Source organism: Echeneis naucrates, chromosome 4 (genome assembly GCF_900963305.1).
Source record: "Echeneis naucrates chromosome 4, fEcheNa1.1, whole genome shotgun sequence".
Classification (NCBI taxonomy): domain Eukaryota; kingdom Metazoa; phylum Chordata; class Actinopteri; order Carangiformes; family Echeneidae; genus Echeneis; species Echeneis naucrates.
In genome coordinates, this window is record NC_042514.1 from 8,970,725 (window position 1) to 8,993,051 (window position 22,327).

Below are 22,327 nucleotides of genomic sequence, written 5' to 3' on the forward strand. Positions count from 1 at the left end.
AGAGATATTGCTACACTTTTATTACAATCAGCTGATATGTTTTTGTCCTTTATTAACTCGCTTTCTAACTGTACAGTAGATGAGGTCATGCTTGTATAATGCTCTTGTTAAAGGCAGTTTAGTGCTGCAGTTTGTCCTGTTTGGTTCATTCCAAGTAGAAACCCACCTTGATGTCAACCTTTGGTTTGTGAACTGCTGTTTTGACGCTTTGAGTTGTCCATCTTGTTTTTTTTTTTTTTGTGCCCAGAAGAAAGCATATTTGGAGGAGATGGTGGAGCCGAGGAGGCGTGAGGGTGGATCTGACCTGGCACTTTCTCAGGCAGGTTGCAACACCCTGACACTAACTCTGCTTTATCTTCTATTTTCCTCTAAAGAGGACTATAATTAGAAAAATATAAGACAGACTTAAAACTACTGATTGAAACCATAAAGTAGAAGGAAAGCTTCAACTCAGCAAAAAAAAAAAAAAATCACAAATTAACCTCTTTGCAACCAGCTGAATTGGCCCGTGGTGGTCATTCGATTTAAAGTACTTTCAACATTGGCGTCACTTCTCAGAGCCACAGTTTATGTCCATTTGGTTCATTCCTTTTGTTGCATCTACTTCTGTGTGTGCTACCTGAGGGAAGTAACCATCAGTCAAAGATGTTTCCACCGTACACTGAGGCAAACAGGGATCCGTCACGTCAGGAGTCATGATGTCATCCTGGTGTAACTCCAGAGAGTCGGGGCCCCCGCTCCCCAAGTTTCTAGTCAAGACACTTGTATTGTGAGGAGTTTTAGGCCACAGAAAGCCGCCAACGGCACTGACAGCCAGTTCCAGGGGTGAATCGGAGAAATCCACCTCTACGCTGGACAGCAAGACCTCCAGTAATCCTGGAGATGGTCGTGAACAAACGTCCTCCTCTCCACTGTCTGGGATGAGCGTTTGCTCCTCCTCTGTCTCCGCCACCTCCCCTGCTTGTGACGCAAATATAGCAATCTGAGGTTTGTAGCTGTGGTCAAGCTCTCTGTCAGTAAGCATCGTCTCTGTGCCTGACGCTCGTCGTGGTGTCTCCGTCAGAGGTTGTCCCGATCCAGCCTGCGGTACACTGACGTGGACGATGGGATACATGTCTTCCCGCTTGTCTGAGCAGATCAAACTGATGGGGGACAGCGGAGGGTCACTGTAAATGGATGAGAAGGATGGTTCACCTCCATCCTGCTGGAGACAAAAAGAGAAAAATATCAAGAAGATGAATAAAGCATAAAGCATCAGATTTGGTTGTCTCACACACAGTGAGTCACATGGATTGGACAGACACATATCTTGTTTTCATTTGCAAGAGAGTCAACAGAACTGTGGTGGTGTCACAGTGAAGGAATATAACAAGTGCCTTACTAACAGATTTCACTTCATGCTGCTATCCAGAGTGGTAAACCTCATCAAACTAAAGGTTTTACTATATTTCAAAGTTTTTCAATTTTTTTCACATGATTCTGCCCTTATTGCAGCTCTTGCACATGCTAGTGGTTGATAGTTGTTTTGGTAATTGTGGTGACAGTAGTCCGCACAAAAAAGGGGAAATAAGCATGAGAACACAGCAGGCCTGTTTAAATTGCTATTATTACCTCCAGCAGCCTGATGGCATTACTGTTTCCAGGTTTTGGCAGACTTTCGACGAGCCAGGCAGGTCCCCAGGATAGACACTTTTGTTTAATCCTGTGAGAGAAACACAGTTAGGTTTTAGTGGTCTGGCTTGATGATGGTGGTTTATTATCAGCTGCAGAAAATACACAACACCAATTATTATGCCACTGTTAAAGACAAAAGGAAGAAAAAGTATCACATTCAAATGTAATTTCTGAATGTGTGAATCACACAATTTGGGATCTTCATAGCTAAAACCATCACATTCAGTATCTGACACCTTATTTGTGTGGGTCTTTCTGCTCATGTTATGGCACAATGGACTTTCGCATGAAATCAACCACAATGGTGACGATACCAGTTCCTTGTAAATCAAAACCGATGCGCATTCAGAATCACTTACAGGAGACCACTAAAAACAAAATAGCATTTATCCCATCAAAATACTTTCAATATTATTAGGTGATGTCTGATGACTGTTATTTTCCATGACATTGAAAGCCATTAGAAGCATATTAATTAATAATGATACCTCTCTCTCACACAACTCCAGCACATCAGGTTGACTATGAAGAACGTGATGATGATGAAAATGATCACAATTACCAGGCCAACTAGAAGAGACGAGAAAGGGAAACACACAACGGTTAATAGACTAAGCACCATTTTCTCTTCTTCTCGTTTAAAACCTCATTAAATTGATTTAATTTCATTTTCAGTGTTACAGGAAGATGTTAGTTGGTGTTTGTGTTTCTAAAGGGACAATGGGATGGCAGCAGGAGACTGACCGGCAGGGACTGCAGGCTCAGAGGAGATCCGGACCCCCGGTGGACTTTCTCCTGCTGCAGTGGATGCAGTCATCTGCAGAGCCAGAGCTCCCTCAGGACAGTCCAGCCATACCAGTCTGGGGCCAGAAGCAGGCAGCGTCACTGGAGAGAAGCAAATGAGATTACAATTTGAAGATATTTTATCTATTCATACATATGTTCAAAGATTTTAGCCGCACAGGGGCTGCAGAGACAAAGTTTAAGTCCGATCCCTAAACCCACTGGTGAACAATTGCTAATCTACAGCATCAGCTTCCTGCCACCTTACCACGTGGAACCAGGTAAATTTCACCTGTTGCCACCAACTTCCAAAGGAAATATCATGACATATCAAGCTCTTCAACTGCTAAATGCTCTTTGTGCATTTAGCAGTTGAAAAGCTAACTTGGAGGTGAATTTCGTATTTCTGCTGTTTTTAAGTCAAAGGGAGCTGCGATTCGGGGAGGACTTTGCCTTTAAGCCTTTAATACCCATTAGCTTCTTAAAATAATCTGAATTCTATCATCCTCCTTCACAATGAATTTACCCTCTGGTTCGAAGGAAATACAACTTTGCTGTGACTCATTTCCTGTTCTTGCAGATCAAATGCTCTGTTTGGTGCTCATTTAGCTCAGTGCTTCTGTGTAAATTTAACTCAGGTCAGGCTAATGCACACCTGTGTTTAAGTACACATGACGGAAATCATACATGCAGTAGTGTGCATATATTTAAGTTCAGAACAAAATGCTGTTGTTTGATGGAAAGTGTGCAACTCGCGTTCCATTGATACTCACCTCCCACAAAGATTCAGTGCATCAGCAGGGTTTTTCTGATCTTACTTCCAGTAATGAGGTGAATTTTGAACCTTGTTTGGTTGGTGATTGTTGGTTGTAATTTTTTGTGATGAATTATTTTGCAAAACAAACAAACAAAGGAACAGGTAGCGGCCCGAAATCCAAGGCAAATTACACCATTAATTAAAAAACAAAAAAATCATCATTGTGTATCAGTGTTGTGTCATTATCTCCCCACTTGTTCTGTATCTAAATGGGTTGTTGTGTCAAACCCGTCTGATTGTCTGTGTGTGAATATGCACGTGTGAAAGTTCTTGACATATACCTGAGCAAAAGGAATGCAGACGTTGATAACCAACACACTGATCACATACTCTCAAGCTCTGGTTGCCAGTGAATCATAGTTTTCTAGAAATGACTTTGACCACAAACAGGAAGCTATGTGGCTGCCTGCACTCATGCAACAGTGAAGGCTGTCACTAACCAGCCTGCTACGCACACAGTTTATTGAACATCGGTGTGATCACACCTGAGAAAGTACTTTCTCCGCTCTCTAATTATGTGCCTATTGGACAGTACTGTTCCCTCTAACAGGGAGACAACACCTTCATCCACACTCCACCTGTTTATTAGTCACATGGACTCTGCACCAAGTGCTGAAATGATTTGTAGTGACCTTAATGGAGGAATGGTCCAGGGACAAACCCATCCAGTTTAATGGCAGATCCAAATTCACTGACCGTTGACTGAATGCTTGGTCTCGGTGGAGGTCAGTTCTGTTTCTTTCTTTAAATCTGCTCTGGTGATAAGAACTTACCAACCTTCTTGGTAAGAACTTGTTGATAATCAATAAGACGAGCACAGAAAAGGACACAAGACTCCAGTTCACCTCTCTGTTGTTCTGCTGTGTTGCTGAAGTCCTGTTTCTGGATATATAAGGTGTAGTGTGTGATGAAGCCTCTCTGCTGGTGTACGGGCAGCTCATCGATCCGGATCAGGATCCGCCTGGTCTCATGGGCTAGCAGAGACATGTGGGGACCAGAAACTGGTTCTGAAAAAACAGAAACAGACAGATGGAGAATGATGCTTTAGGCGCTTTGCTCGAGTATGTATATGTTTTATATGCCATTATCTGAATCCCTATGAAAATCCGTCACATGGTGAACTCAGCTGATGAAAAATGTTCATCTTTACATTTAAATGTGAATGTGAAAACTGGGTTGTGGGACATGCCGAGCCATGATCTTACTCTGTTCTTTGGAGTAGACCAGACCAGATGATGGAGCACTGACACCTCTGGTGGTCACAGCGTACACGGACACATTGTACCTCACACCCGCAGTCAGACCTGAAACAACACAGGAAAAACACAAAAACAAAAACATGCTTTTCTCATATTTATTCTATTTCGCTAATGAACTTCACTCTTATCATATCACCTTTAAATCCTCAACAGGTAGTGAAGCAAAAACAAAGCAAAAAAGTAATTCACTGAAGGCCCACAAGAGGCCACTGCTTGATCTCAGTGGAAGTTCAGTTGTTGTCTTTCATGAACATTTTTGCCATATTGAGCCTAAAACATTTAATTTTCCAACAAATTTACTGTATTGTATGTTCACTTCTTTGTGTAAGTAGATAAGTGCTACACTGCCATTGTGCCTGAATGGCGTTTCTGTGGTCTCCTGTACCAGTGATAGATGTGTTGTTTTGATTTTTGTTCAGCTTCTGCCACTGCAGCTTCATCACAGGCACACTGATCCACTCTACCACATAGTGCAGCAGTTTCTCTCCAGATGCAGACCAGTGGATGGTCTCCGGCCAGGACCAGGAGACGAGCACAGCTCTGCCATAAGCTGCAGGAGCCAACTCTGTCAGCACAGGACCAGAAACACCTGGACGTGAAGAAACAATCCTCTGTGAAATGTCACGTCATTTGGCCAGATTTTCTCTTTTCCTTTTAATATTCATGTACCTGAGTGTCTGAGCGGCACATCAGCTGGTGGAGATGAACCATATAAGGTGACAGCACTGACGCTCAGTGTCTGAACATCTGCTGATCTCTGAACTGAGCACTGGCTGGAATTCGCAGGACAGATCACCTCCAGTTTCTGATCGTCAGCCAGAAAGATTTTGTATTGTTGCACTTTGCCACTGTAGTCCTCTGGAGGGGGAGGCTGCGGAGAAAAGTCCATTCATCACTTCAGGTTTACTTTTCTGCATCATCAACCATGACAGCTTGGGAAATATGCTGCTTCTTTTTTGTGTCAAGAAGTAAATGATTTACTGTCATTTATGAGAACTTCCTCTAATTAATCTCACCTGTTTAATCTGACCATAAAGGAAAGCAGAAAAATAATAAAGCGGTGTTTTATGGAAAATTATGAAGCAGACTATTATTAGTATAATGAACACTACTATAAGATAAAGATGCTTTTATCACAAGAGCAATCTTTTCACCTGAGTCTTTATTGATATATTTCCCAAAGTATTCCCATATTATAGTGTAGTACAGGTGACCTGTTTATAACAATGTTTCGCAGAATAAATAATTTCTGTTCTGTTCTTTGTCATGCAAAATACAGAATATCGATATACTGTAAAAAACCACAAACCACCTTCCACAAAACAGTCAACTCCTGCACCCCATTTGGCTGAAAGCTGCTGAACTTCCTCCACACATGCAGCTCCTGAGATGGACCTGAAGGTAAGTCAGAGTACAAAATTGTTGCACGACTGGCGGCAGTCTCACACGCTGGTACATGATACATATGAATTTGGAGGTTAAATTGGAGAACTTGCCTTTTCCTGGACTTCTCCCCATGACAGCGGGGCTCCACCTGCTGCAGAGCGACCTTTCATTAGAGGTCGAGCTGGGGGTGCTGATATGCATCAGCCGTGATGCCGAGTAACATGTTCTCACCTTGAACTCATAATCAGTCAGAGGTCTCAAGTTGTACACTTTTATCAGGCCATTTCTGAGGACTGTTCCCTCCCTCACTTCCTGTGAAACATCGAAAGGTTGGGTTATCTACACACTGTCTTATGATAGGTGATTCTGCAAATAACTGCAGGGCTGTAATTTTACCAAGGAACAGCCACGTGTGTGGAGCCCGATGTAAGGCTCAAGATACAGCAATGATTCATTTGTTTTCCACTGCAGCGTGGCTTCCATGGAGGCATTGCCAAAGTCTACGTGGGTGATATAAGGAGTTTCTGGTATCACTGCAAAACAAAATAAAATAGTGGCTAGATCAGAAAACATAAGTGATGAAGATTGTGGAGTGTGATAAGTTCGCACGAATCCTGTATCATAAAAAAAAAAACCTTTCATGCGACAGTAATTCAGAAGTGACTCAATAATTCAAGACTGTTTAAGGAGATGTTAAAACTTGAAAAGGTGAAATGAAACACTGCATACGTTGGTGGGCTGATGCAATAGGTCAACCATTCATTTCAAAGAGATATTACACAAACAGAGAGAGAGTTTTGCTGATAAATAGGCCACATCAGTCAAACAGTGATGACAGAGAAACTGTCTGAATGTAACAGTTGATTGATTAATTTCTAGAGAAAGCACATAAGCTTGATAGATGGCTTTTTTATTTTCTTTTAAAAGTGACGCATGGCGATCTATAAAGATATGTGTTTAAAAGAAGGGAGAGCTTACCAATATCCTTTATACTCATGATTATTGGATCGGACCGTGATGCTCCAAAGCGGTTGTAGGCCGTAATGATCAGCTGGTACTTGGTATTTTTGTCAAAAATTCCTCGTGGTATGGTGATGTTTTCAGCGTCTTGAACCTGATCTGAATACATCTGCATCCCATTTTCTCTGAAAACAGGATTTGCTGTTGTTAAATGGATGTTACGCTCTAAGAAGAAAGCAAATGAAATCAACAACTTAATTTGACCTCCGAATGACACCATACCTCTCGACTGAAATGTTGTAGTTAGTGGGAATGTGTGTTTCCTGTCCTCTCTTCCACGAACAGTCTATAATGTCTGAGCTGTTTGTCGTTTCACAGACAACATTTTCAGGTTTATCTGGACGGACTGCAAGCAATGGAAAGAAAATCATTGCTGTTGTGTCTCTCTTTGTTACAGTTAGGGCATACTAGTCCTCCCACATTACCCGTTAAAACATACAGCTTTTCCTCAGAGAAAATGCCAGGAGCTATTCTAAATAATCTAAAATGTCCGAAAGCATCTTATAATTTAGATATTAAAAGATAGCTAATATTAAATATGAAATGCCTCCTTTTTTGAAAATCAAGTTATATGTGTGCGTTTTAAGCTTTTTCTTACTGTATAAAGTAGTTGAACACAAAATAATGTATTTTGCTATTCTGGGGGATGACAGTTAACTGATGTTAACCAGTTGTTAACCAACATTTAGGCACACAGCTGGTGCCCCAGACTCATCTCTATCCACGGTTGCCAGATTGGGAGGTTATTATCAGAATAAATCAGATGTCCGCTCCCACAGGACTTGGTTGAATCTTTTTCTTTTTAAACAATTCTTTGATCAGTTGGGATTATTCTTTGATCGTAACTCTACATCCAGTCCGCCTGCTTTTTTACGTCCCTCCCTGCTCATGTAGGTCGAGACCTTTGAATGTAACACACACACAAAGCACTGTTTGACAGTTTTTAATCTGGCAACACTGTGTCTGTCTCTACCAGACAACAGACCTAACAAAAATATCAGCCTGGCAACCGGCCCAACCAGCCCAACCAGCCCTGAAACCACCTGAAAATATTACATCAAGAACATCTTAGTAACAACGTGGAACACCCAAACAACAACACAGAAACTTTAGTTTAGCAGTCACATCTACTTAAGACCGAACTACCCCCCAAAAACCTCTGAATAACCATGATAACCTATGAGTCTACACATTTCTAACATAATCTATCAACTTAAGTGTCATTTTGTGAATTTGTATCGAAAGTTATATTTGCATGTAATTAACAAAACAACTGACGTACGTCCACCATGAAGGTCCTTTCCACTGACAATCTTGGACAGATCGCCCTTCAGCTTGCAGAGCACTATAGATTGTGGTATCCGGACACTGGGCAGCTTAAACATCACCGTGGTGCAGTTGAATTTCCTGGAGGATTTCACAGCCTCGCCATTCAGCTCCAGGGATATTGTAGACCTGCAAGTTATTGACATAACAAAGTTTTTCTATTCTTGCTAGGTGTAGAACATACAGAGGTATACAGGTGAATTTTATAATTAGTTTGGGCACACAAAGCTTGCTGTGTTGTTTTTCTACCATTCCTACCTTGGAAGACACTTGTGTGTGTGGCAGTACACTGTCAGGTTGGAGCCAATGAGGAAAAAGGGGGATGGCACCACCGTCAGGTAGCCAAATTCTTTGATGTGCTGGCAGCCTGTCCAAACACATACAGGGATGTCAGGGCAGCGCCGACATCCGAAGGCAAGCAGTTGCATTACACAGATGAATACACGCTGCACATTAATTCAACTGATGTAAATCTGTGCTGATTGGGGTCAGATTGAGCTGGACAAATCTTCTCCTCTGACCTCTCTAATCTCATGTTCAAATTCCATGATTGCTTTTGTAATTCAGCATGCTGAGAATTACATATATTATCCAACTTGTATACATATTTTTTCTCAGAAGTGGGGGTTAGTGGGGGACTCAAGCAGCAGAACGAACAAACCCTGACAGTTTCCAAACTTTGGTATAGTTATCTCATTGAATCGAGGACTGAAATCATCAGAGCTTCAGTGTGGATAGAGAGATGAGTACTCACGCTGGATGGACAAATTGAGAAGTATAATGATGCATTCCCAAATGGTCAACAAAAGATTCATCTCAGCTCATCTTCCCCAGTTTCAAAGATCCCAGTCAGAATGAGTCAGCAGCTGTAATACAAGTTTTTCCACCTATTAATCCATTTTGAAAAGAAAGCATCATTTCCATACAAAGCTCAGCGATCTTCAAAACTTACCTCGGCCATCTGTGTTCAGGAGACGCGCTGGCAAACTTTAATGCAGAAACATTTTGTTTTGCTGAACCTTTGAGCTAATCTATCAGAAAAAGTAGTGGCTCTTGAGTCGCTCACTTAGTTCCGGAGATCTTATCGCTCTGTCATATGTGTTACAGCAAACACATAAGTTTTTCTTATCAAAGCTTAGCAGTCACATTTTCTTCCGATGACTTGCCTTGTGAGCTCTGTATGACTGAACTGATCTCAGTTGTGCAGATGAGACATCTTAAAGAGGACAGTGACCTAGTTTGGTGGTATTTTGGCAAAGACAGAGACTTTGAACATGCATACCTTGGTGTCCCATTTAAGTTGGCTGTTTTCCATCACCACAATTGCTCGGTTGACTTGAAATGTCAGCTGCTCTCATTAAATGTGCTGCTGCCAGCAGACTTCGAGTGATCGGTCCGACATGTAACATGCTGTGTGACATCATTATCTGAACACAGATGCTGACTGTAACTTCACAGCGCTGACACAGTGAGTGGCAAAACAAAGGCAGCAAATTAGTCACGGCAATCAAAAATTATATTAACAACATCGAAGCATCATTTATGGATGTTTCTAAACTCATAGTATAAACTGTCTGCCGTATGAGAGGAAGTCCTGAGGCTGTAAAAAAAAAAAAAAAAACAAATTTAGAGTTTTTGCTTGGAAGAGCTCCCATCACAAACCGACATCTCTGGCTTATCCATATCCTTCAGAGAGTCGACTGTGTTTAAAGTAAGACAAATCTTGTCAGGCTACTGCAGTTTTTGTGATTTTCTTTTGCATCTTATTTTCCATTTCTACTCTCAAAAGCTTTGGGGGGAAAACCCAGAATTCAAGGCAGCGTGTTTATGTAAAGATAAAAGAGACCTCAAACTGGAGTTTTGCTCATTTTCAGAACTACTATGCTGTCATATAAAATTCAAGGATGTCAGCAGAAGGTGCAAGTGTTTATACATGAAGTGATAGAAGTTGGTTGTTGATGGATGACAGAAAAAAACTGATGAGGCCAATGAACACAGCAGAATACCATCAAACAAACTTCAATGACAAAACCCCCCCCCCCAAAAAAAAAACGGATCAACCTGCTGCCGGCACATAAATACATTTCTAGTAAGAGCAGATATCTCAGTCTATGAAGCTGAAAAATGGCACTCAGCCAGCTGACATGAAATTCTCTCAAGTGTTTTCATTCCTGCCAAACCGCAGACAGAAACCAACCTGTGAACACGGAGGGAAGCTGAACGTGGGCATGAGAAAAACATCAGTAATACTTATTTAGCTGCCTGTGACTTTCTCTTTGAACTGGAAAGTTTAAACCTCTACTTCAGATATAAACACAGAAGAATAGCTCCATCCTCGCCAGCTGTTCCCCAAGACACACACGCTTACCTGAGAATACACAAAACAGCGGAAAAGCCTGAATCTCAACTGTCTTACCAAATGGAAGACATCTGATCTATCTTGGTTGAAATGACATATAGTGAGTTTCAGAGTGTTGTAAATTCTGACTGACCTGCTGAAAAGGGAAGGAAAGCCTCTCTCTTCCTGAATTTACCCTCCTGATCCAAAAAGTGTTGAGGGTTGAAGGAGTGAGGAGTTTCCCACACTGACTCATCCCTGAGGACCGAGTGCAGTGTGGCTATGATGATGGTGCCCTGGAAAATGTAACATTCATTTATCGGCATACATGAAACTGACATATTGTTTTCCTTTTGATAATTTGTCCAGATGAACCAACCACAGTGTCTATCTCAGCATGCACTCTCTCTGCACTGAGTGAAAACAGGAGACAATGTGAAACTGCATTAATAACTGAGGGGGAAATTATGTGCAACATCACTTTCACACTTTTTCTCTGATGAGCACACACCCAGACACACACACATTACTGTAGTAGTAGTAGTTTCAGTTCCAGCACCAAACAGGTCCAGGGCGCAAATAGACAAGTTTCTTGAATCAAAACCAGAATACTCGTCTTCCTTCTATTAGGAGAAAAATCTGTAGTCAGTTTACGTATTTCACAAAAAATTACAAAAAGAACGATAAAAAACTCACCTCTCCCATTTCGATGAGGAAAGAATCGATGTAGTCTCGTGAGAGGAGGGATCCAGACTTTCTTTGTGTTCCTTGAGCTCCATTTCAGCTCATTTGAGGACCAGGCAACAGTTGGCCACGTCGATACAGACAGATGTGTATTACTGCGTCTAACTGTGGTCAGGAGAAGTGTATATACAGTTGATTTTCGCCTCCACTGTTCTCATCCAAAACAAACAAACAACAACAACAACAATAACAAAAAAAAAGAAGAGCAATACTTTACCGCACCATCTTTAGCTGCTGTCTAGGTCAGAGGACATTTACATTTGGAATTACAACACAACTTTACTCTGACACACAAACAATTCTCTGAACTTTGCAACTATTAATGACACCTAAGATGACAGATTCAGATTGTTTAATGTATAAAAATAATGATTAAATTAGGCTGAGTCATTCATAAACATCATGATAACTAAGTGTTCTTTTCTTTTTCTAACCCTAACCCTTTATAAAACTTGCGCCCGAGCATTGATAAGACTGTACTGTTTGAGATTTACGGCACAAGAGTACCCTGACACACAAACAATTATCTGAACTTTGCATCTATTTAATGGCATTTAAGATGATGGATATGCATGCTAGCATTCAGGTTTCACCTTCCCCCGAGGAAGACTATGCTGTTATTGCTCAGGCTATGTTCTCATTATATAATAAATCATTTAGCATTTTGGAAAATACCGGTTGTTTAACATCAGCTTCTATGCTTCACAGTGATTAAATTAAAGCATAAAGATTATTCTAAAATAAACCAAAAACAAATAAAATGTTACTATAGAAGTGCTCCTTCGTTGATGTTGCATCTTGGATAGTTTGAAGTATCTGTCTCTTTCTGATTGTGTTGATTTGTGTGTAAGTTTAGAATTTGCCTCATTGATTTTGTTTGTGGTGATTTAATTTAAAGCCTTGGCCAATGACTGCAGAGGAAGGCAAAAGAATAAGTGAAACAATTACAGAAAATATCCTCGATCTCATTTTTATCCATTTAATCCATTTCAAATAACTTTTATGTATCTGGAACACACACACACACACACAAATCTATATATCTTATGTTGTATTTTGAATTCATTCATTAAATATTGTAATTCTGTGACACATAATATTATGAAAATGTAAACTGACTGACAACCCTGGATATTACTGCACTGAAAATTATGCAATATTGTTTGGTATTCCTCTTATTTTGAATAATCTTCAAATTTTCAAGAGACCTTAAACCACATTTGCCTGGCGTCAGCTGGAATCGCCTCCAAACCACTTGTGACCCAGATAGATAAACATTGCAGATAGATTGATATACATGTTTTTGTCTTTTATTCCCACTGCACTTTGAGATATACCTACAGCTGGTTATATAACTGTTACGTTGCAAGCACGTTTACACGCCTCTTTTTTTCCTTTTTGTTCTCCTGACAACCTGTCCAGTGTTCTTTTGTTTGGAACCGCAGTGCAAGTGAACGGTAGAAGCGGGAACTCCGGCTGGTGGTTCAACAATGTGGCTTTATAATTTTTTTCTCAGTCTTGACCTCAAAGGTCTTTTTCTCTTCATGCTTATTTTCCTTCTTATAGCAGACTACCTGAAAAACAGGAATCCACCAAATTATCCTCCAGGACCTTTTGCGCTGCCGTTTGTGGGAAATATATTCAATGTGGACAGTGAAAAGCAAGACGTCTATTTTTCCAAGGTACAGTTTTAATACACAGGCGATGTCACCTCACAAGTGTTTTAAGTGGTAAAAATCAGTCATATCACTTCTGAGAATGTTTCAGTCTTGTTGTGTTAATGTATGTACTTCAACTATGGGTGTGACTGACTGCCTGATGGTTATATAACTCCCATTTGATCAGCAGGCTGAAATCCAAACTCAACTTCACACTTTCCAAATGTTTTGCGATGTGCCTTCCTGGTCCTACAGCCTGACATTCATGTTGGGAAAGCCCGATGTGAAAAAAACATATTTAAACTCTCTCAGGCAACTCTGTCTTAATTGGCCGTTTGCCAGCTGGGGACCATGACCTCAGAGCTACAGCAGAGGCACTGACCCATGTCCCTGCTTCACGCTCAGCTGCCAACAGCTCCAGTTAGTGCTGCACGTCACGGTCTGCTGAAGCCATTAAAACCTGAGAAAACCGCAGAGAGAGTTTTGAAATCACTAAACCCCCCCCCCACAGAAAATAAAATGCTAAAAAGTGTCAAATAAATGGCAGATACTGATATCAGGGGGTCAAATAGGAAATATAAACTAAAGTGATAACTCTAAGTAAACCTGGTATCCCGCTCAGTGATCGCTTTGCGGCTGCAGCTTTGTTTTCCCAACAATTTAAAAAGTAAGAAAATGAGGCAGTGTTTTGTGGTTCACCTGTGTTTTCATGTCCGCAGCTGGCTGAAATCTATGGGAATGTGTTCAGCCTCCGTTTTGGCAGCGACAAGATGGTGTTTGTTTGTGGGTATGAGATGGTGAAGCAAGCTCTCGTGACACAAGCTGACAACTTTGTCGATCGACCATACAGTGCAGTCAGTGACAGATTCTACGCGGGAACCTCAGGTGTAAAAAAACAGCTCTTTTCCAAGCAGCTTAGAAATTAGTGACCACAACTGACCCTTTTTCCTATGCATGTTTTTTTTTTTTTTTTTTTAATGCAGATGGCCTCTTCATGAGTAACGGTGAAACATGGAAGAGACAGCGCCGATTCGCCTTGTCTACCTTACGTAATTTTGGCCTGGGCAAAAACAAGATGGAGCAGTGTATCTGCAGGGAGCTTCAATACCTGCAGGAGGAGATGGAGAATGAGAAAGGTGGTTTTAATTGAGTAGTCATACTCAAGTAGCAGCAAAAGCTCCTTGTTAAAATCGATTTTTTCTGACAGTGGACTCCTTTCCACCAGGTCGACCTTTCAGCACAGCACGCCTCTTCGGCAACTCTGTGTCCAATATCATTTGCCAGCTGGTGATGGGGAAACGTTTTGACTACAATGACAACCACTTCCTGACCATTCTGAAGAATCTGAACGATGTTCTCCAAAAAGAGGGCTCCGTTTGGGCTCAAGTAAGTCAACAAGCTGTCTAATTCAATCGCTGTCCTCTGGTGGGATTTGTGGGTTAGCGAGGTCAACATTTGAACTAAACTTCCTTATGTCTGCTATTGTGCGCTGACCAGCTGTATGAGTCGTTCCCTAGAGTGATGAAGTACTTGCCAGGTCCTCACAACAAATTATTCAGCGACTTTGAGCGCATTCAAGACTTCATCAGTCAGGAAGTAAAGAGGCACAAGGAGGACCTGGACCACACAAATCCTCGTGACTACATCGACGCGTTCCTCATTGAAATGGAGAATGTATGTGAGAGAATGCATCACACGCTCGCACAGCACTTTACAATCATCGCACTCTCTGTCCAATTCTCTAATTCATTCGTTATTTCATCCTCATCTGCTTCTGTGGACAGCATAAAAATTCTGACCTGGGCTTCACTGAGACTAACTTAGCTCTGTGCTCTTTGGATCTGTTCCTGGCTGGAACAGAGACAACCAGCACCACTTTACAATGGGCTTTGATTTACCTCATCAAGAACCCTGACATCCAGGGTAAGCCGCTTGACCACATAACTGTAGGGTCGTTACACGACAAGTCATCCAATGCAATTTAAAATTGATATCCAGTTTGTGTAAACTGAAATCAATCAATATTTTGATCTATCTAGAAAAAGTCCAAGCAGAGATAGACAGAGTCATCGGACAGACCCGCCCGCCTGCTATGGCTGACAGAACCAGCCTGCCTTACACTGATGCCGTTACCCACGAGATCCAGAGGATGGGAAATATTGTTCCTCTCAACGGATTAAGGATGGCTGACAAAGACACAACATTGGGTGGTTACTTCATCCCCAAGGTGCATCTAGATCACAGTAATTCAATGTCTTAACAGGATTATATGTTTCTTGGGGAGAGAAAGCCTTAGAGGTCGGTGTTCTTGTTTTTTTAGGGTACGGCTGTCATGCCCTTCCTGACCTCTGTGCTGTTTGACAAAAATGAATGGGCGACTCCACATACCTTCAACCCGCAACACTTCCTGAACGCTGAAGGGAAGTTTGTGAAGAAGGAAGCTCACCTGCCGTTCTCTGCAGGTAATCCACCTTCAGCCCAGTCACCAACATAACCTGAACCACAATTTACATCTCCTCCCGTACGCTTACCTTTATTTATGTGTGTGGCATTGTGGACACTTCAGGGAAGCGTGTATGCCTTGGAGAAGGCTTGGCCAAGATGGAGCTGTTCCTGTTTTTGGTGGGTTTACTACAGAAGTTCTCTTTCTCTGCTCCTGACGGAGAAGAGATGACAACCGATGCAATCGCTGGAACAACACGAGTGCCGCGCCCATTCAAGGTTTGTGCCAAGGCTCGCTGAACTCCGCAAATCCCAAGGATCCATTTTCCTTTTAAACGATGTTGTCACCTTAATGTACATTTAATTCTGTGTGATACAGTTATTGGAGATTTTAGTGCTTTATAGCAATGAAACACATCCTCTATAAACCTTTAGTTAAAGCCTAATCTGAAAGCGACTGATGCTGACTCATGAATTAGGGTTGGATTTATGTGTTGTATATGAGCCATGTGTTGTTTTGTGTCATCATAACAAAGTCAGTCATTTAGTAGAGCTGGTTTCCCATTTAAGGTGGTGACCTCTTAACAGTGATGTGTATACATGTTTCAATATGCTGTCAAATCTACTTTAAATGATCAAAACATAATGTGTATTGTCTTTCTTTGGCACTCTGGGTTTTCACAAGGATTGTGATATTAAACAACATATGAACTTGAACCCTGTTAATAAAAAAAAAAAAAAATCACTTTCATTTTTTTAAAAGCATATTTCAAGGATTTATAGATTAAATAAATGAATAAATAACATCATGAAGCAGCACCAAGTGGCATTGTATTGTTTGCAGTTGTGAGTAAGGTTGCTGATTGTGTTTTAAATTCAACAAAACACAAACCATGAATTCAAACACATTCTACATAATTCTTTATATTGAACTTGCTGCCTAAAAGTGATACAGATTTACTTTTTGTGAATTGCTAGATTGACTTGGAAGAATGGCTTTTCTGCGAACAATTTAGCCTTTGATTGCAAGTTTTCAATACATCCAGCACGTGTTATATTTATGTTAAGGATTTATTTTGTAATCTTTGCTAAACAGGGGCAATACACACACACACAGTACCAGCCCAACTTTAACTGGAGATGAACAAGTGATACAAATCAGTCCCTCACTTTTCTCAGCTCCTCGTCTGCTTCACAAAGAGGCAGTTTCTCTTCCCGTGGCTCAATCTGAGGGGTTTTCTGCTGTTTATTTCCATTCTTCTCTTGGTGATGTATTTCCTAAAGAAAAGGGATCCACCAAACTTTCCCCCAGGACCACTAGCTCTTCCTCTTTTGGGGAACGTCTTAAACATTGAAGCCAAAAAGTCTCTGACAACTCTACTTTATTTTACAATCACTGATTCATATGAGTTCTACAGACCATCAAGCATAAGGAAGTCCATAAAATGTTGTAATTTGTCATAATGTAATTAAATTAGAAATTTGAAAAACCTGTTGATTTTGTTTGTGAGACCTCAAGCTGGAGTTTTGCTCATTTTCAGAACTGTCATATAATATTCAGGATGTCAGCAAAAGATGCAAGTGTTTATACATGAAGTGATAGAAGCTGGTTGTTGATGGATGACAGAAAAAAACTGATGAGGCCAATGAACACAGCAGAATACTTACTGATTTCCATCAAACAAACTTCAATGACAAAAAAAACAAAACCTGGTGATCCTGCTGACTGCACATAAATAAATTCACAGTCTGTGAAGCTGAAAAATGGCACTCAGCCAGCTGACATGAAATTGTCTCATCAAGTGTTTTAATTCCTACCAAACCGCAGACAGAAACCAACCTGTGAACACGGAGGGAAGCTGAACGTGGGCATGAGAAAAACATCAGTAATACTTATTTAGCTGCCTGTGACTTTCTTTTTGAACTGGAAAGTTTAAATCTCTACTTCAGATATAAACACAGATGATTTCTGCATTACAATATATGAAAGTTATCTTGGTACAGCACAAAGGCAATAAGGTCTGGGACTGCGCAGCGCCCCAAGTTTGGCTTCCAGAGTGAGCTGCTGTCCAGAAGCTGGCGAGAAGGAAAACCTCTGAAGGAGGGAGGTAAAAAAAAGGAATAGCTCCATCCTCGCCAGCTGTTCCCCAAGACACACACGCTTACCTGAGAATACACAAAACAGCAGAAAAGCCTGAATCTCAACTGTCTTACCAAATGGAAGACATCTGATCTATCTTGGTTGAAATGACATATAGTGAGTTTCAGAGTGTTGTAAATTCTGACTGACCTGCTGAAAAGGGAAGGAAAGCCTCTCTCTTCCTGAATTTACCCTCCTGATCCAAAAAGTGTTGAGGGTTGAAGGAGTGAGGAGTTTCCCACACTGACTCATCCCTGAGGACCGAGTGCAGTGTGGCTATGATGATGGTGCCCTGGAAAATGTAACATTCATTTATCGGCATACATGAAACTGACATGTTGTTTTGCTTTCAAAAAATTCCAAAAAATGCACAAGCTTGAAAAGAAAAACCAATGTCCAAACAAGCAATAAGCAAAATATCAACATGAAGCAGGTCTTTCTAAAACACCTTGTACCTTTGGAATCGTGTACTTGTTGAGTGTGGTATCCTTATTTGTTATATGGGGCAAATTGAGAGGGATGATGTCAGCCATTCTCTGGATCTCATGGATGACTGCGTTAGTGTAAGGCATGTGATCTCTGTCAGACACAGAGGGCTGTCTGGATGAACCAACCACAGTGTCTATCTCAGCCTGCACTCTCTCTGCACTCAGTGAAAACAGGAGACAATGTGAAACTGCATTCACAACTGAGGGGGAAATAATGTGCAACATCTCCTTCACACTTTTTCTTTGATGAGCACACACAAACGCTCACACCTTGTATGTCAGGGTAGTATATCATGTACAGAAGTCCCCAGTGTATGGTAGTAGTAGTCGTTTCAGTTCCAGCACCAAACAGGTCCAGGGTGCAAATAGACAAGTTTCTTGAATCAAAACCAGAATACTCGTCTTCCTTCTATTCGGAGAAAAATCTGTAGTCAGTTGACGTATTTCACAAAAAAATACAAATAGAACGATAAAAAACTCACCTCTCCCATTTCGATGAGGAAAGAATCGATGTAGTCTCTTGGTGAGGAGGGATCCAGACTTTCTTTGTGTTCCTTGAGCTCTATTTCAACAAAGTCAATAACTTTCTGGACCAGACTTCGTATCTGTGTGTGAGGTCCAGGGAGCCACTTCATCAGCCAGGGAACTGTGTTGTATATCTACAGGCCAGGACAGAGAGCAGCTCATTTGAGGACCAGGCAACAGTTGGCCACGTCAATACAGACAGATGTGTATTACTGCGTCTAACTGTGGTCAGGAGAAGTGAAGAAATTACATCTACGTGAAATTTATTTGGGTTTATGTTAATTATGATGTTAGAGACATTTCACACTTTTGCATCTTGCCTCACCTGTACTGCCAAACTTCCCTGTAAAGCTATTATGTCATTGAAGTTCTGAAGGATAGACCTGTAATGCTTGTCAGTGTACTCAAATCGATGCCCAAACACCAAGCAGCAGATGACGTTGGACACAGCATTGTTTAACAGTAATTGGATGTTAAACGGCTCTCCTGCAAAAATAACGAAAATATAAATAAATGAATACATACAATACCAGCAAAAGCTCTATACACACCTTCGCTTTCATGTGTTTTTATTTCAGTATGTAAGTAATTGGGAAGAATAATTGGGAATAATTGGGAAGAAGCTTCCAGCTTCAGATGCGTTTCGTACCTTGCTGAACAGCAACAGCCTCAGTGAGATATTGGCACTCCTGTTGGATGGACTGCTCCAAGCTCTTTTTGCCCAAACCAAAGTTTTTGAGTGTGTGAAGAGCAAATCTCCTCTGCTGCTTCCACTGATTACCATTTGATATCACAATTCCTTTTAACGACACAAAACCGCAGGAAACCAAATGTCGCTGGACTTAAATGTAATGTTATCATGCTTATTGATGCTACTGGCCGGACTAATCATGAACTAGGTCCTGTTTTAGAAATAATAAAATAAAATGGACACTACCTTTTTCCCCAACAAAATCATTAAACAGTGGGACGACAGGGCGATCCATGTAGTCCTCTCCATTTTGGACAAGGGCTTCTCTCACAAGTTTGAAGCCACTAATGACGACACATTTTCCACCAAAGAGGCAAAGGCTGAAAATGTTTCCATATTTCTCTGCAAACTGAATGCAACAGAGTTAATGTGCTTGTTGTATTTGACAGTGGTTACAAATAAACAAAGCACCGGTGATGTAGTGGGTCGAGCAACAACACAATACAAGACGCTACAAGGTCCTCGTCTTTGGTTCACGTCATTCCTTCCTGTCACTCCTCAACCTGTCTTATTGAATAAGGCCAGAAAAAAATGTACAAGTGTAATCTAACAGTGCAGCTATTTCAATAATGCAGTCTCATCAATATTCAACGTCTCAAAGTTTCTTTGTGCGCCCTAATGGCCTTTCAGGTGGTAGTTCAGACAATACCGTCTAAAAGGCACAGACTTGACGGTTGTGACACACAAAAGAAGCTGCTGGTCGGTAACTGTAAACATGAACAGACATGATTTGGAAACAAGACCATTACTTCACGTTGCGCTATTTTCAAACCCAATTTCTATTGTGCTGAATATCTCAAGTTTCCCAGATGTTTTGATTTGATTTGAAATGATTGCACAACTTACAGTGAGATCATTGAATCCATTTCTGGCTTACTAAATACCAACTAAATGCTGTATTAGAAATTGTCATTTTATTTCACTGTTGTAGAATGCTGACAAAACCAGTAAATGTATAATTAGAAGTTTTAGAAGTAGTTTAGAAGCATTTTGTAAAATGGCTGTCAATTATGTAACTTGACACATGGAGTTTTCCTCTTACCTAATCACTTTGTCTCAGTTACATGACCTCCAGGTTACATAAGATAAGTGATATTTGATTGTGTTTAAACTGGGTGAAACAGCGTGCCTGGTTATTTACTTCTCATTCCACTGGTACAGGGAGAAACGTCCTCTCAGAAAGGCCCCAGGAATCGAACTGAGACCTTCCTTGCTGTGAGGCAACGCCACTAATCACCTGCCATCTGTTTATTCATTGTAATCATCGGTTTTCGGAATTCTGACCAAGAAATATTCCTCCCTGACTTGACGATGATCTGGCCTGACTTCACATTGAGCATCAAGTCTGTAGCTTTATAAATAAAAAACAACGTCATCAGCATCATCAATTAAATACTTCAGAAGGAAAAATCACAGTAACATCCTGTAGTGATAAACAAGGCCACTGGAAATAATAAACTCCCCACTGAGCTGGTTCATGACAGCTGGGGACTGAAATCCATTAAAAAGGTGCGAGGATCATTTTTAGTAGCTCATTTTAGTTTTTATTTCTGGTTACCCTGTATTATTATTATATCAAGGCATTGTAGAGTATTGTGTGACATAAGGAAAGAGATAAATGAAAAGAGTTACTCCTGATCTATTTGACTACAGCCATACCTCTGAGAACTGCAGGTGGATTCTGCTGGGATCGATGAGATGAAGGTGACCAATGAAAGGTAAAGGATACGGTCCTGGAGGATAGCCCAGGGGCACCCTGTTCTTCCAAACATCAGCACACAGCAGAAAAACAAAGAGAAATATCAAAACACTCCACCCATCTATCCAGTCCAAGCCGAGGACTCTGGACACGGCCTCCATCTGATGAACTTAGTACTTATTACTTGGCTGGTTTATTCAATATGAAATAAACCAAGCTTGTATCTGACCTGAGAAACACAAAAATGCTATCAACTTGTTGCTTCCTTTTTTCTCTAGTGTGTGTGTGTGTGTGTGTATACCCGCCCTTCAAAATAAAAGTATTAAAGCGGACCCACACAGAGCGAGAGAGAGAGAGAGAGGGAGAGAGAGAGGGAAAGAGAGAAAGAGAGAGAGGGAGAGAGAGATGGAAAGAGAGAAAGAGAGAGAGGGAGAGAGAGAGGGGGAAAGAGAGAAAGAGAGGGAAAGAGAGAAAGAGAGAGGGAGAGAGAGAGGGGGAAAGAGAGAAAGAGAGAGAGAGGGAGAGAGAGAGGGAAAGAGAGAAAGAGAGAGAGAGGGAGAGAGAGAGGGAAAGAGAGAAAGAGAGAGAGGGAGAGAGAGAGAGAGGGAAAGAGAGAAAGAGAGAGAGAGGGAGGGAGAGAGAGGGAAAGAGAGAAAGAGAGAGGGAGGGAGAGAGGGGGAAAGAGAGAAAGAGAGAGAGAGAGGGAAAGAGAGAAAGAGCGAGAGAAAGAGAGAGAGAGAAGAGAGAGAGAGAGAGAGAGAGAAGAGAGAAAGAGAGAGAGAGAAAAAAAAAGAGAGAGAGAGAGAGAGAGAGATCTAAACGCTCCACCCATCTATCCAGTCCAGGACTCTGGACACGGTCTCCATTTAATGACCTTAGTACTTATTACTTGGTTGTTTATTAATTACAAGTAGCGTTGATCTGCAGAGACAGAAGTGAACTAAGCTTGTATTTGACCACATCCCACTGACAAAGTCCAGACTGTATTTCCTTCTTCTACAAACCAGACCTTCAAAATAAAAGCGCAAACACGCGTAGTAAGGAGTACACTAGCGTGTCTGTGTATCCGTATAAATGAATATCTGTCTGAATGAACCACAGTTTTCTAGAAAAGAGCATGCGGCTTCATGCTTAAGTACTTTGTCCTCTCTCTAATTATGTGCCTATTGGACAGTACTGTTCCCTCTAACAGGGAGACAACACCTTCATCCACACTCCACCTGTTTATTAGTCACATGGACTCTGCACCAAGTACTGAAATGATTTGTAGTGACCTT

At 41.1% G+C, this 22,327-nt stretch overlaps 3 protein-coding genes across 5 annotated transcripts; 1 reads left to right on the plus strand and 2 right to left on the minus strand.

Annotated features, from left to right (window-relative positions):
• Positions 1 to 204: 204 nt before the first annotated feature.
• il23r (interleukin 23 receptor) lies at positions 205 to 9,830 on the minus strand. Of its 3 annotated transcripts, none has more exons than XM_029500960.1 (17): positions 9,548 to 9,830; positions 9,020 to 9,131; positions 8,524 to 8,632; positions 8,222 to 8,394; positions 7,162 to 7,285; positions 6,898 to 7,064; positions 6,316 to 6,452; positions 6,030 to 6,231; positions 5,846 to 5,928; positions 5,203 to 5,404; positions 4,919 to 5,122; positions 4,480 to 4,578; positions 4,120 to 4,281; positions 2,419 to 2,559; positions 2,163 to 2,244; positions 1,612 to 1,702; positions 205 to 1,204 (listed from the first exon to the last, which is right to left on the minus strand). In XM_029500960.1, exons 2-17 carry the CDS (start codon positions 9,078 to 9,080, stop codon positions 548 to 550), a joined length of 2,694 nt encoding a protein of 897 aa, XP_029356820.1. In that variant the 5' UTR covers positions 9,081 to 9,131; positions 9,548 to 9,830; the 3' UTR covers positions 205 to 547. The 3 variants fall into 3 exon arrangements, with proteins under 3 accessions (XP_029356820.1, XP_029356821.1, XP_029356819.1); XM_029500961.1 differs by lacking the exon at positions 9,548 to 9,830 and adding an exon at positions 9,218 to 9,466 and having other exon boundaries at positions 205 to 1,201; XM_029500959.1 differs by lacking the exon at positions 9,548 to 9,830 and adding an exon at positions 9,218 to 9,466.
• Positions 9,831 to 12,761: 2,931 nt separating this feature from the next.
• LOC115041645 (cytochrome P450 2J6-like) lies at positions 12,762 to 16,266 on the plus strand. Its single transcript, XM_029499271.1, has 9 exons — positions 12,762 to 13,029; positions 13,725 to 13,890; positions 13,989 to 14,141; positions 14,231 to 14,391; positions 14,503 to 14,679; positions 14,790 to 14,928; positions 15,045 to 15,232; positions 15,326 to 15,467; positions 15,572 to 16,266. The coding sequence occupies exons 1-9, from the start codon at positions 12,838 to 12,840 to the stop codon at positions 15,745 to 15,747; spliced, it is 1,494 nt and encodes a 497-aa protein (XP_029355131.1). The 5' UTR covers positions 12,762 to 12,837; the 3' UTR covers positions 15,748 to 16,266.
• Positions 16,267 to 16,272: 6 nt separating this feature from the next.
• LOC115041644 (cytochrome P450 2J2-like) lies at positions 16,273 to 21,338 on the minus strand. The gene is made up of 9 exons (XM_029499270.1): positions 21,011 to 21,338; positions 19,538 to 19,700; positions 19,250 to 19,399; positions 18,926 to 19,086; positions 18,558 to 18,734; positions 18,346 to 18,484; positions 18,043 to 18,230; positions 17,738 to 17,879; positions 16,273 to 17,613 (listed from the first exon to the last, which is right to left on the minus strand). Exons 1-9 carry the CDS (start codon positions 21,209 to 21,211, stop codon positions 17,438 to 17,440), a joined length of 1,497 nt encoding a protein of 498 aa, XP_029355130.1. The 5' UTR covers positions 21,212 to 21,338; the 3' UTR covers positions 16,273 to 17,437.
• Between the last annotated feature and the right edge of the window lie 989 nt (positions 21,339 to 22,327).

What these genes read in the sequence shown, in the direction of transcription:
- LOC115041645 (XM_029499271.1), top strand. Translation starts at nt 12,838, where the DNA reads ATGTGGCTTTATAATTTTTTTCTCAGTCTTGACCTCAAAGGTCTTTTT. An exon ending in ATTCTACGCGGGAACCTCAG is followed by an intron (nt 13,891 to 13,988) that starts GTGTAAAAAAAC and finishes TTTTTAATGCAG; the next exon opens with ATGGCCTCTTCATGAGTAAC. An exon ending in AGGGCTCCGTTTGGGCTCAA is followed by an intron (nt 14,392 to 14,502) that starts GTAAGTCAACAA and finishes TGCGCTGACCAG; the next exon opens with CTGTATGAGTCGTTCCCTAG.
- LOC115041644 (XM_029499270.1), bottom strand. Translation starts at nt 21,211, where the DNA reads ATGGAGGCCGTGTCCAGAGTCCTCGGCTTGGACTGGATAGATGGGTGG. An exon ending in TGATTTTGTTGGGGAAAAAG is followed by an intron (nt 19,400 to 19,537) that starts GTAGTGTCCATT and finishes TGTCGTTAAAAG; the next exon opens with GAATTGTGATATCAAATGGT. An exon ending in ATACTACCCTGACATACAAG is followed by an intron (nt 18,231 to 18,345) that starts GTGTGAGCGTTT and finishes CACTGAGTGCAG; the next exon opens with AGAGAGTGCAGGCTGAGATA.
- il23r (XM_029500960.1), bottom strand. Translation starts at nt 9,080, where the DNA reads ATGAATCTTTTGTTGACCATTTGGGAATGCATCATTATACTTCTCAAT. An exon ending in CATGAGTATAAAGGATATTG is followed by an intron (nt 6,453 to 6,897) that starts GTAAGCTCTCCC and finishes TTTGTTTTGCAG; the next exon opens with TGATACCAGAAACTCCTTAT. An exon ending in AAACAACACATCTATCACTG is followed by an intron (nt 4,579 to 4,918) that starts GTACAGGAGACC and finishes GTGTTGTTTCAG; the next exon opens with GTCTGACTGCGGGTGTGAGG.